This window comes from Scleropages formosus, chromosome 15 (assembly GCF_900964775.1).
Source record: "Scleropages formosus chromosome 15, fSclFor1.1, whole genome shotgun sequence".
NCBI classification, from domain to species: domain Eukaryota; kingdom Metazoa; phylum Chordata; class Actinopteri; order Osteoglossiformes; family Osteoglossidae; genus Scleropages; species Scleropages formosus.
The window spans coordinates 25,383,677-25,398,168 of NC_041820.1; the positions used below are offsets into that span (position 1 = coordinate 25,383,677).

The 14,492-nt window shown below is 43.8% G+C and overlaps 1 protein-coding gene across 1 annotated transcript in view; it reads left to right on the plus strand.

Annotated features, from left to right (window-relative positions):
* Nucleotides 1-317: 317 nt before the first annotated feature.
* begain (brain-enriched guanylate kinase-associated) overlaps nucleotides 318-14,492 on the plus strand; it is a 42,540-nt gene continuing 28,365 nt past the window's right edge. Inside the window, exons 1-3 of the mRNA XM_018764095.2 lie at nucleotides 318-539; nucleotides 5,347-5,508; nucleotides 11,570-11,636. Coding sequence (XP_018619611.2) covers nucleotides 469-539; nucleotides 5,347-5,508; nucleotides 11,570-11,636 — 300 coding nt within the window. The 5' untranslated portion in view covers nucleotides 318-468. The remainder of the gene's footprint in view (nucleotides 540-5,346; nucleotides 5,509-11,569; nucleotides 11,637-14,492) is intronic.

Consider the following 14,492-nt stretch of genomic DNA (forward strand, 5'->3'; position numbering starts at 1 on the left):
TTGGAAGAATAAAAACCTATAAGTACAAGTTTGTGTTTAAAGGCAGAGAAGTGTCTGTCTGTATCTGCATGTTGATGTGCATGTCCATCCCATGAAAACTCAAATTTTAGGTACAAATGGTTTGTTGGAACAGTTCATTTGCAGTAACACTTTTAAGATGCCCGCTGTTGAACATTTCCGTTGAGTTTAATTTCAGTTTTGTGTACTTTTGAGAGCAACGCTCCATTTAGACAGGTTTGGGCAAAAGGTGATAGGCTTGGGCTGAAAGTTCAGCATTTTTGACGTCAATCGTGTCTCTCTGCTCTGTTGGCAGGATCCACACAGATAGACAACCTCTCTCAATCTCCACAGACAAAACGTAATCCCCTAAAAGGAGGAAGCAAGGAAACCCACCTTAGAATCCAGATCGGTCACCAGCTTCCTGTGCAGAAACTAATCGCACATGAAAGCGAACTCAGAGGGAGAATCATGAAAAAAATATATATTGGGAAAGCAGCCCTTAAAGCCCCCAGAAATGTTTGTAAGCACCAGAAGAAAAGGTAAGAGCATGAGGACAGGCATCTATCTGCCACAGACCTATATTCTGTGTTTGTCATGATTAGCACTGTACACAGTACCCTACTATAGCATCAGTCACCGTGACACTTTCCACCGACATTCTTTTCTAATTTTTCTTATTGTCAGCCAAGAATTGCTGGATCAAGTCTTTTTAGCCACATCCTTCTTAATAGTATTATACCTATCTACAGTGTCTATCAATAACATTAGTATAATGATCACATAGAGTGGCCCAGTTGATGGAAGTTGTAAAGCAACACGATCCCATTACATGCAGATATATAATTTCAGACAAATTTAGAGAAAATAGAGAAGACTGAGAAATTGGTGATGTTTGACACACTGATTTTCAGTTTACAGCTGCCTTGTCTCAGATATGAACAGAGTGCTGAAATCCATTGAGGTAGTCCATTACATAGGAAAGCAATAAAATAATGTGAAACACTCATGTGTGAGCATGGGTCTTGCTGGCCAGATTTGTTTTTGTTGTTTGTATGTATTCATCACAAATGGGAGCTGTCTGGGGTGGGAACACCACTGTGGAATTCCAGACAATTTCATGTAATCAGTTTTCAGAATTCTATTGATCATATTTCTTTCAGACACTTTTTCACTATTAAGCCCTTGATGATTTTTTTTTTCTCGCAACCAGGAGATAATCCGTACTGGCAGGTTTAACTGGGATTTGTACCACCTTTTAGAAAAAGGCTGTGGAACATCATAAAACGTAGTCTTCCTGACTTCTCGTGGAAAGTTGCCTACTCACTAATTGCCATGCGACTTTCAAGCTGCAAGCTGGACTAAGATGGAAGCAGTAGTCAGAGATGCTGTGATACAAAGTGGCACTGATTCTCTCCAGTGACTTTGGAGTCTGAACCAGAATACATCAGGGTCATGCATCCCATCATCCCCTTTTCTCCCAGCTGCTTCCCCTTCCAATATCCACACCCAGGCATTCCCACACCAACACAGAAGCACACATCCATGTCCACACTCATACTTTCATGATTTACTCTCCTTGCTCCTGCTTTGCAATACCTTAGAAAGGCAATCTGTCATACAAACAACCAAATATACATTGGCAGATGGTGGAATTCAGCATTTCTTAAACATACCCACCAGTATGTACTGTGTCATGTAGAGTCTCATTACTTCACCACACACACACACACACACACACACACACACACACACACACACACACATTTTCAGAACCGCTTGTCCCATAGGGGGTCACGGGGAACCGGAGCCTACCCGGTAACACAGGGCATAAGGCCGGAAGGGGAGGGGGACACACCCAGGACGGGACGCCAGTCCGCCGCAAGGCAACCCAAGCAGGACTCAAACCCCAGACCCACCAGAGAGCAGGACTGCAGCCCAACCCACTGCGCCACCGCGCCCCCATACACATACAATGTACACAAAATGTACTGTGTATAATTTTACTTTTTGTACTTAGCTGATGTTTTTCTCCAAAGTGACTTACGGTATTAAGTTATCTGTAACAGGGCAGCATGGTGGCGTGATGAGTAATGCTGCTCTCTCACAGCACCTGGGTGATGCAATAAAATGTGAGTTTGATACCTGCTCAGTGTATGTGGAGTTTACATGTTCTTCCCATGTCTGTGTGGGTTTCCTCCCATAGTCCAAAGACATGCTGTTTAGGTGGATGGCTGACTCTAAGTCACCCATAGTGTGTGAGTGACACAGAGTATGGTTTACTCATGTATGGATGAGTGACTCATTATAAATACTGTATATTGCAGTGTAACTCACCTTGGTGAATAAGGTGTAGGCTGATTTCACTACGTAGTGTTTGCTGGAGGTTGCTTTGGAAAGAAACATCTGCCAAATGAAGTAATGTAACAATTAACCCATTTATACAGCTGGGTAATAGTACAAAAGCAGTTTTAGGGTAAATGACTCCCCCCAAGGGGGCGTGGTGGCACAGTGGCACAGTGGCACAGTGGGTTGGGCCGGGTCCTGCTTTCTGGTGGGTCTGGGGTTCGAGTCCTGCTTGGGGTGCCTTGCGACGGACTGGCGTCCCATCCTGGGTGTGTCCCCTCCCCCTCTGGCCTTATGCCCTCTGTTGCTGGGTAGGCTCTGGTTCCCCATGACCCTGTATGGGACAAGTGGTTCAGAAAGTGTGTGTGTATTCACGGTTTGTGTCACACATGGTCAGGAATGACTGTGCTGCATGTACTCTAGCCTCCTTACACAGTCCTTCAGACACATTTACAGTAAATCTCAGGAATACATTGCTTTATAAACCTGCAATACAGGTCTCACTTATAAGGTGCAGGAGTATCGCACTTGCTGATCCACTGACAGATAATCATTACTATTCCACCTGCATCTGTCAGCACAGATCCACTTGCCAGCCACACCAAAGCATTTCTGTGTCTTGCCCATTATAAATGTAACTTTGTTGGAGTGTCTGCCGTGTGTACTGTTGAGCATCCAACTTCATATTCAGTTGTTTAGCAACAATTTACTTGAAATTTCTGTGCAAAAGCCATTACATCTTTCAATGAAAAGGGCCTTGGGCAAGCGCCTTTAGAGAAACAAAGACTTTTAAAGTTCTCTTCCTTCCATGTTTGTATAAAAGATGGTTTTCTTTACTTGAAAATCGAAATATCCCAACCCAGTCAGCACGTGCAGATGTTTACAGTCTTCACAGATGGACAGCAGAAAAAGCAGTTATCTGGAACTATCATTAATGTACTCCAGGAAGAGAATTTTCTGCAAAGAAAATAAATGAGAGAATGGGAATATAAATTTCAAAAGCAAAAACATGGTAAAAACAAAGGAGAAAAGAGGGTAAAAGATGGGGACAATTAACCTTTATCATACTATCACTACTTTAATGTGACAGTAAGGCTGGTGCAACACACAGGCCAGAATTAAAAATGACATATTCCTCGTTGTTCATGCTTGAATAATGAGTCCTGGACATAAACGAGCTCATCATTTTTGTAATATTGAATTAATACAAAATATAAAGTCACCACTGTTAGCTCTATTTTGATTGTTTTCTCCTTTTTAATTGCAAAATGTGACCTATCAGGATAATCATGTAATGTTGGCACATGGAGTTTTTTCCTTGATGTCAAAGTTTGTGCTGAACTGGGTCCCACCACCACACAAAATCTGGTTTGGTGACAAGCTACGACTACTAAAGGTGCGGGAAAAAATATCACATTCTGGTTCCCCAGCTCCTCAGGAACTGCAGTATAAAGACACTGAAACCCCCTGAAAAGTTAAATCTTGGAGCTGCAAATTCTCAAACTGAGAGCTCCTCTTCTACCCACAAGGACAGCAGATCAGACAAAAGAAAGAGCCAATGTGCTGCAGTTATGACTAATCCTAAAGGATTCCCAAGGCTGTCAGCACAGCTCCAAACTAGGCATGGCTGCCAACCGTAGGTTTCCTCAAGTGGTGTTTCGTGGCTAGAGCTGTGCAGTGGAAATGTACTCAGTGACTCCAATTTCCCCAACAGTACGTGCTGGGCAGAAAGCTGCTCTAAATCATTTGAGCTGTGTACACCTACAGCACAGATATTATCATTAATGCATTTTTTCCTAAGCAGCAGCAAAGCACCCTGTGGAAACTGGATTAATCTGAAGGCAGGGGACAATGCTTGTGAGAGACTGCTGTTGGGGAAGTGATTGTGTGTCGACTGTCACAGGCACAGGAGGAATAAGCAGAGGGGGGTTTCTGGCACATTGCATGGTTACCAGGTTTCCAGAGCTGGAGGAATCCCAGCGTCTTCTCCCATTTATTACCCAGGGCTTCTCACACAGTCCTTTTGAGCCTCCATCTTATTATTACCACAATGCCTCACAGAGTGGATGAGCTTCAATCTTGTTGTTAGCCAGTATATCCCAGTGTCCGTCTAAGTTTCCATTATGTTATTACACAGAGTGTTCTACAGTCCTTTTGAAAATCCATCCTTTTATTACCCAGAATACACAACAAATTTCTTCTGAGCATCCAGAACTCGTGTCCCACAGCATCCTTCTGAGCATCCATCCTAGCATTACCCAGCATTTTTATGGAGTCCACCTGAGCTATGGACTTTTTATGACCCGGATTGCACCACAAAATCTTTTTTGAGCTTCTGCCTTTTGATTCATCAAGCTGTCCCACAGAGTCCTCCTGAGCATCCATCAGGAATGTTTGGAGAAGAGAACCTGCAAATAACAAGTAGTTGGCAGAACTTTGGCTCACTCAGCAACCTCAGTAGTCCAAAGCTAAGTTCCCTTAGAATCAATTTTCTTCATCAAAGGATAGACTTATGATAGGATAGCTTAAGAATAGCATTCTTTTTAAACGTACATCTGTAGGGTATATTCCTTATGAGAACCAAATGGTACCTTTATGCCTGCCTGCCACTGTAATATAAACACTGTCCCATCTATGTTATGTGTACTAGTGTAGCATTTATATGGTCCAGCTGTCCATGTTGCAGGAATAAATACAATTCAACTAATTGTGATAAGGTGTCATGGTTCAGTTGTTGCTTTTACCCTTTGTCTTCTCGTTTAACTTTTCAAATAAAAGAAGATGACTCACTTGGAATCATTTGCATTCTTGGTGACTAGCTTCAGTAGCGTATCCCTGAAGTATTGCTTGCATAATACAGGGTGTGGGGCTATGCAGCTATGGCTATTGCATGTCAATACCTTTTCCACATTTTTGTGCCTACATTACTGTGAATCTTTGCATATTGTGACCATTTAACATTTAGCAAAATGAGGTCCACATGTGTTTGTATCATTTCTGCAGTTCATTGCAGGAGCAGAAAGAAGACCTTCGCAAGCGACTCTCCTACACCACCCACAAGCTGGAGCGGCTTGAGACGGAGTTTGACTCCACCCGCCAATACCTGGAGACAGAGTTGCGTCGGGCCCAAGAGGAGCTGGAGAAGTTCACAGACAAATTGCGCAGGTGACTGATTCCCATCAAACATATATCCAGTTCCATTTCATCTCCAGTCTCAGCTGGTGATGAACTCTTAAATACCAACATTTGCTCTGTAGTCTATATCTGTTTATTAAATATTCAGTTATAAGAACATAAAGGATCTTATTGCTATCTTCATTACCATGTCATTCTCTCTTTGCTGATAGTGCTGATTGTGTTCACTGTCTGGCTGCTTTGCAATCTCACTCTTCATACATTCACAGAGAAACTGACTTCCTTCCAATGACCAACAGTTATGCGTAACATAGATGGACTCTTGACTCTGAAGAGGCTCCCAGAATAGTAGGTCTCGACCTATGTTTTCCATCTAGATTTGGCAGGAGTAGGCATCATGTGCACAAGTGAAAAGTATGAGTACACCTGGATAACACTGGCAATATTTGTATGGGACAAATGAACAGAAAACTTAAAGAAAAACATTTCACAAATGTCCTACATCTCTGGAAGCTATTGCAACAGAGCTGGGAAAAAAGTTGGGTGATTTTTCTGCTGAAACTTCTTAATCGAACACTTCGACATTTAAACATTTATTATCTTTATTCATTATGTTTATAAAGTCCAAACTAGTACAATGGATATCAGCAAGGACTAAGCAGTGCATCTCTTCCTTCTGGACCCTATACTCCATGCTTTGTTAAAATACACATCTCAGTCCTTCCAGTTTGAATTTTAGATTTTATATTCAAGACATAAATGTATTTCAAAGCATTATGAGCAAAATAATGGTAATGGAAACTCTAAAATAGACAATAGAATCTGTTCTGAGGAGCCATCTACACAGTACCCAATTCTTCTACACAGATTCTGGTCTTCATGTCTAGATGTTGAGAGAGGAGAAAACGGAAATTGAGAGGATTCAAGCAACATTTGAGGCTGAGGCTAGGACTGGAGTATTGATAGTTTGAACCTGAATTTTGTCACCACTGACATTGTCCTCATGACCATAAAAGAGAAGATCTACCTATGAATATTACTAGAAGCATATACCCATTCTCTGCTGTTCTATGTTTTAGCTGTTGCTTGGTTTATTTGTTACCAGGCCGTCTACTTTCCTTGTGTGTAATCAGTTGTTCAGATACTTGACATGTTCTGAAATGTTTACTGTTGCTTAGTTACACACACACACAGACGGAAACCACTTGCCCCAGGCAGGGTCACGGTGAGCCGGAGCCTAACCCAGCAACACAGGGCATAAGGCTGGAGGGGGAGAGGGAGGGGACACACCCAGAACGGGATGCCAGTCTGTCACAAGGCAACCTAAGCAGGACTCAAACCCCAGAACCGCTAGAGAGCGAGACCCAGCCAAATCCGCTGCGCCACCACACGCCCTCATTGTCTAGTTACTCAACATGAATTCCTGATTGTTTACCTAGTGGTTAATGCCTTGCAGCATGCCGAGGAAGGGGGTGCCATGTTGGGGAGTGACCAAGTGTGAGGCGGGATAGGGTGGACTTAAAGATCCTATCAAACAGTGCAACAAACTTAAGAAAACATGTATAGTGCAACAAACATAAGAAACCTGATCAGGAATCGTCAGTATTGAGTTTTATGCAGCTACTCATGTGATGAATATTGGTGCATATGGTGGAAAGAAACAAACTAACTGTACTTAAGAACCACACGTGTGCATCTATGTCTCTCTTCCTACTAATGTAATGTACACATTGTATTTTCTATGAGATGTATGTTGCTTTTGGAGAAAACCATCTGCCAAATAAATAAATTAAATGTAAACACAAAAAAGAGCTTTTATTTGCAATGGCATTCACACTCAGTCCAGTCAGCTCTGCAGGGCAGCAGCTCCTTTCCTACATCAATCCATCATATACTTTAGCTGCATCTCATCCTCATCTCTTAACCAAGTATGAGCAATAATAGAGGAGGTGGGAGTGGTGCATGCACTTAAAAGCCACATGCCTTGTGTTCCAAGCTCGAGTTGCTCAGTAAAGTTCAGGTTATTTGGGATTCATGTGCATGACTTTGTTTTAGATCCCTTGACTGACATATTAAAGTTCACTTCACATTCCAAACAAAGCTTCAATCCTTTTTGAATTGGGGTCCTTGAAGATCCTGTTTTCTTTAATTGAGAATTTACAGAAATCTATTAATCTACTTACATTCACATGCTTATTTCCTGTCTTTTGATGATAATTCATTTAGTTTACTAAGCCAGCAGCCTACCTTACCTACACAACTTTGGTATTATATTCATGCATCTAACATTTTCATTGAGCCACATGACATTGACACCATGCCAAATCTCTCTCTCTCACACACACACACACACACACACACACACACACACACACACACACACACGCACACACACACACACACACACATTTTCAGAACCGTTCATCCCATACAGGGTCGCAGGGAACTGGAGCCTACCCGGTAACACAGGGCGTAGGACCAGAGGGGGAGGGGACACACCCAGGACAGGACCCTCACCCGTTGCCTTTAATAACAGCAGCCCTGGAGCTGGTCAACCGAGCGCAGTGGTTCACTAAATTAGACCTGTGCAGCTCTTACAATCTGATAAGGATACGAGAGGGGGATGAATGGAAGACCGCCTTTAGCACCACCCTCGGTCATTACGAATATCTTGTCATGCCTTTTGGTCTCGCCAATGCTCCAAGTGTATTCCAGGCCTTCATGAACCACGTCCTTGGGGACCTCATCAATCATGGGGTTCTAGTCTACCTTGATGACATTCTAATCTATTCCTCGTCTATGAATGAACATGTGTCCTTCAATGGCTGCTGCAGCATCGCCTGTTTGTCAAAGGAGAAAAGTGTCTGTTCCACCAGAAACAGGTCTCGTTCTTGGGATACGTCCTCAGCCCAGACAGAGTAGCCATGGACCCGCAAAAGGTAAGAGCGGTCCTCCAATGGCCGCGGCCTACTACGGTTAAAGCCCTCCAGGATTTTCTAGGCTTTACCAACTTTTATCACTGATTCATTCGGTCTTTTAGTACCCTGGCCGCCCTTTTGACTGCCCTAACCTCCTCTAAGAAGTCTAGATTCACCTGGACGGAGGAGACACAACATGCCTTTGATGCCCTTAAGCAGCAGTTTACTACTGTTCCAATTCTCCGACATCCTGATCCCAATCTCCTGTTTGTGGTGGAAGTGGATGCCTCAGAGACAGGGGTAGGTGCTGTATTGTCTCAACACCAGGGAGATCAGCCTAAACTATACCCCTGAGCCTTCTTTTCAAAGAAGATCTCCCCAGCAGAGAGGAACTACGACATCAGGAATCGTGAGCTCCTTGCCGTGAAAATGGCCCTCGAGGAATGGAGGCACTGCCTGGAGGGGTCTCGGCATCCTTTTGTTGTCCTCACAGACCACAAGAACCTAGAGTACCTGCAGACGGCGAAACGACTCAACCCCCAACAAGCCAGGTGGGCTCTCTTTTTCACTCACTTCAACTTTACCGTCACCTATCGGCTAGGCAGTAAGAACATTAAGGCAGACGACCTGTCACGCATTCATGAGCCAGAATCCCTCGAACGAGACCCTGGGCACATCTTGCCCCAGACCTGCATCTTAGTCCCTGTACAGTGGGACTTCAGTAACGACCTTGCCCAAGCCCAGATCACTGAGCCTGAACCTCCAGGAAAACCCACTGGCAGACAGTATGTTCCCCTGGGATGAGAACGGCAATTCTGCAGTGGGAGTAATGATCATCCCGCAGCCGGTCACCCCGGGTTTAGCAAAACCCAGGCTCTGCTCCAGAAGCGCTTCTGGTGGCCTTCACTATCTGAGGACGTACAAGCCTATGTTAGGGCATGTCGGGTGTGTGCCCAAGTTAAGTCTTCTACCCAGAAACTGGCAGGACTCCTAGAACTGCTACCCATGCCTAATCGTCCCTGGTCCCACAATGCTTTGGACTTCCTCGTAGACCTCCCTGTTTCCGATGGTAAGACGGTCATAATGACTATTGTTGATAGATTTTCCAAGGCTTGTCGGTTGATCCCCCTGTCCAAGCTCCTTATAGCCTTGGAGACCGCTGAGCTCCTGTTTCTCTATGTCTTCCGCCTCTTCGGCTTGCCTGAAGACACAGTATCTGACCACGGACTCCAGTTCACCTCCAGGCTGTGGAAGGCCTTCTGGTGAAAGTTGGGAGTAACAGTAAGCCTGACCTCGGGATATCATCAGCAAACAAATGGGCAGGTTGAGTGGATCCAAAAGGATATTACCCAGTTCCTCCGCAGTTATTGTACAGGTACCTAGGACTATATAAGATTCTTCACCACGTCACCCCTATATCCTAGCGGCTGCAACTGCCCTCTCATTTACAGGTGCAACCCACTTTCCATGCCTCTTTTCTCAAACCTTGCGCAGTCTCCCTGCATCAGCTACCACTCGACACACCACCTCCCCAACCTGTAATTCCACCTATGCCGTGCAGGCCTTGCTAGACTCACGTCATCAGGCTGGTGGTCTCCAACACCTGGTCGACTGGGAGGGCTATGGCCCGGAGGAGCGATACCGTGTACCTGCCAAGGACGTCCTGGACCCTGACCTGATCGCTGTGTTCCACAGAGACCACTCTGACCGGCCAGTGCCCAGACCCCGGGGTCGTCCCCCGGGTTGTCGCCGAGCGGCGTGAGCCAGTCATGGGGGGGGGTACTCTCACGCCCTCCACCTCAGCGCAATGAGTTGCACCTGCAGTACATCAGAGGATGAACATACGAAAGGAAAGAGCGAAGCAAACACAATTGCTGAACCTTGTTCAGCCTCACCTCTCACTCGTACTTCTTGTTACCAATCTCCTGACCTCCCTGTTTACTCATCCTGCTCCTCGCCTACAACTTCCTGGATAACCACGACCTTTTGCCTGTGTTCTGGATTACAATTCTTGGATTGGTCCTTCGGACTTCATTCGCACATCGGTGACCATTTGCCTGTTCACTGAACATGTCTTCTGGATTGCCCTTTGTGACATCTTCCTGTGCTCCCACTTCCCGAGGATGCCTTGACACAAGGCTACTTCTAGCAACTGTGAATTATTAATCAGTCCTAATGGTTTATTTTAATACGAACCATGTATTTCGCATTGTTGTGCTGGCTTGAGGATAAATGTGTTTGTACTCCCCACATTGTACTGGCTCTCGTGAACATAAGCTGTGGAAAGCATGAGTTCCTAATCTGTTTAGGTACTAATCTTGATTTTTTTTAAGTCTATTTTGTGTGTTTAGCCTACATTTTCCAGGAGAAAAAGTGAATCACAAAATATGTGTTACCTGAATGTTGACATTTTTGTCCATATAGATACCATCAATACACCCATTTTCAATAACCACTTGTACTAATCAAGGTTAGAGTAATCCAGAGCCTATTGTGTAATCATTGGGCGCAAGGCTGGGGGGGCACACCCTGAACAGGAAGCCATTCTGCTGCAGGGTAGTCATACATGCAGTCACCCATCCACACACACAGTGGCTGAAGTCACTTGTCCCGAGTGGGGTTGTGGCGAACCGGAGCCTAACCCGGCAGCACAGGGCACAGAGATGGAGGGGGGTGGGACACAGGGTGGGACACACCTAGGATGGAATGCCAGTCCATCACAGGGCACCCCAAGCAGGACTCGAGCCCTACACCCACCAGAGAGCAGGACTCAGCCAAGCCCGCTCCGCCACCGTGTCCCCATGCCCACATGCCCCCACCCCCCCCCACCCATCCACACAGCAAGGGCAATTTAGAGTCAGCAATTCACCTGAACTGCATGTCTTTGGAATGTAGGAGTAAAGCAAAGCACCCCTAGGAAACCCACATAGACAGGGGGAGAACATGGAGACTCCGCATAGACTGAGTGGAGATCAAACCGACGTTCTCTGACACTACCCAGGTGCTGTGAGACCGCAGTACTATACACTGTACTGCCATACTGATATGTTTTTATCATATCTAATATCAGGGATGAAATATGACATAGACCTGATTTAAGTGATGATTTAAAACTAAAACCTGCTTCCATGTCATTTTAATTGTAGCCTCATGTTTCTATTTCTGTTCTTTAGGATACAGAACAGTTATGCAGCGCTGCAGAGAATCAATCAAGACCTAGAGGACAAGATCCATCGGACGGTACGTGATTCGATCTAATGTAGAAACCAGGGGTGGTATCTGACCTGGTCAAATTTAGAATCTGAGGTTAGGGTGTGGTAGGAAACTACACCCAGGGGGAATTTGCAACTTGATATACTGCAAACTTTAAGGATGGGGATGATAAGTGGGTTGATCTGCTGCAGACAGAACTTGCAGCCATGAATTGTGAGGTCCAGGTCAGAACTATGAACTTTATTTCTTTCAGTTTTTAGCTCTGTCTAGCTATGCATAGTAGACATACCCACACAGGTCTCCTATCACTACAGTAGATTGCCTAAGAGGGGTGGGCAGCCACTGGTACAGAAATGCACCGATTAATGATGCTTTGCTTCACGACTGACCGCATATATGACGGTGGTCCCACAAGATTACTGTATAATGGAGCTGAAAAATTCTTATCGACCAGCAGCATTGTAGCCGTCGTAATGTCATAGCACAACGTGTTACTCACGTGTTCGTGGTGGTGCTGCTGTAAACAAACCTACTGCGCTACCAGTCATATAAAAGTATAGCACCTACAGTTATGTACATTACATAATACGTGATAATGATCATAAACACCTATGTTACTGCTTTATGTATTTACTATACTGTACTTTTTATCCTTATTTTACAGTGTACTCTTTCTACTTATAAAAAAAGTTTACTGTAAAACAGTATGCTGTGTTACACCGGCAGCAGCGTCAAAAATCTCATGTCTAGCGTGTCTCTTGACTGCATCGAGGCTATACCATCTAGGTTTGTATAAGTAGACTCTATGATGTTCATACAACGACTAAATCGCCTAACAACGCATTTTTCAGAACGTATCCCAGTTGTTAAGTAAAATGTAAACGTAAATGTAACTGTTAAGCGACACATGTCTGTACTTGGAAACCCAAATGTTTATTTTTCTCCCCCTCTTTTCATTGGGGGATTTGTTTTATTTTCTTCAGCTACCAGTTGGCTTGTCCAATAGCTAACTGTGTCTTCTTCCATATCAACAAAAAACCCCTCATGTTTTGGATCTGTGAGTTACATCTTCTAGAACTTTGTTCAGCACTCGTTGTCATGCTGGTGAAAAAAGCACTATATAAAAACAAACCAAATTGAAATTGAATGGCTATGTGCACTATTACCAGAACACCACTGAGCTGTGTATACCCTGCAGAACCATTTTGGCAATTGGAGCCTCTGCTTGTCGGCACAGCTGGGCATCCGATAAGTCGCGGTAGTCCTGCTGCTGGATCCTGAGGGGGCTGACGGGCTCTTTGTAAACAAGGTCCCAGAGAACTGATTGCTACTTCATTTTCTAATCATACACTACTGTGAAATTTGATGGTGGTTTGTTGTATTCATGCAGTCCATTGCTTTGAAGGGGGTAAGGTCAAAGAGTTGAGAATATGATAAATGTAACCAATATAATCAGTATTTTTCTAAGGCTGCAGAGAAAATAATCCCCCAGACTGAAAAGTTGGATCAGTTCTATAAAACTGCAGCCTGTCTTTCTTACTGTGTTATAGAACATAATGTTATATGCCAGATATATGCAAGATTAACTGCAAGACATCCCATATATATCCATTATGTTATATGGGACAGCTGGTAGTGTATTGATTACAGTTACTTCCTTTTGATCCAAAGGTTTCAGGTTTCACCTTGCCATTGGCTGTAGTACCCTTGAGCAAGATACCCAAAATCACTGCAGTAAAATTACCCAGCTGTATAAATGGGTCAATAATTGTAACCTTAACATTGTAAGTAAGTTTCTGGAGAAAAGCATCAGCTAAATAAGTAAATGTAAACATGCTGTGCTTGTTCAGGTTACGATTTTTTCTCACAAGTGAGTCTTTGGGCTTATTTGTTGTATTAGTAATGCATGTGGTTTGTATGCAAGACACAAAGACTTGATAACAACCTGAACTATGCAACTATAGGGTCCTGCCTCCGGGTCATATGTGGAGAAAATGTATCACTTTGCTATGGGAAATCTTATCCACTGAGACAGCAGATGCTCTAGTAGTCACTTCTACTTTTTTCAGACTTCTGATGCAAAAGTACAGCAGGCAGGGGATTCATAACGTACACATACACATGCACATTTACGCATATACACACACCAACATTTTCGACATCAACTCCTACACCTGGCTAGCATGTTGGTTACAATACCTCTCTAACACCTAACTCCAGTAAACACCTAGTTAACATGACTCCCTTCTTTAAACCACTCTTAGACAGTGAGAAAACAGACCAATCTAGAGTGAGAGATCAAAAGAGATACCAGACCATAGTTCAGAAGTTCAAGTCTTGGCCTACTGTTCCGATTCCTCTTCTCCTAGCACCTTTATTCCGGCTTGAAGGGTCTTAGAATGAATCTTAACTGAACTCTGAAATCATGGCTCTGTATCTTTTTGTAAGAAGAACTAGGCAGCTGTCACACAAGTGTGGGAATTACATTTCAGTTGAGGCATTGGCATTGCATTAGAGTCGAGGATGGTCTATCCAGACTCAACGGTAAGCCATATGTTTAGTTTCCACTTAGAGAAAGAGTGCTATAGGCTTAATGTTGCTAGACTAAAATGGTGTGAATTTTTTTGAATGGCTGTGTGCGCTATTACCAGAACAGCTCAATGCTACTGTTAACCAGACCATGAAACCTTCTTTTTTAATGGCAGCATATTGAATCCTGTAAACGATGTTTGTTAGTATTGAAGGTTATTTATCATTTATATTTATGTTATGTTTGTATGTATGTTATCATTTACATAATCTGGCATGTGGTAGCACATACAGAAAAGACATCTGATGAGGGTATTCTGGGAATATGATTGGAATCAAGTTTACTTGAACAGT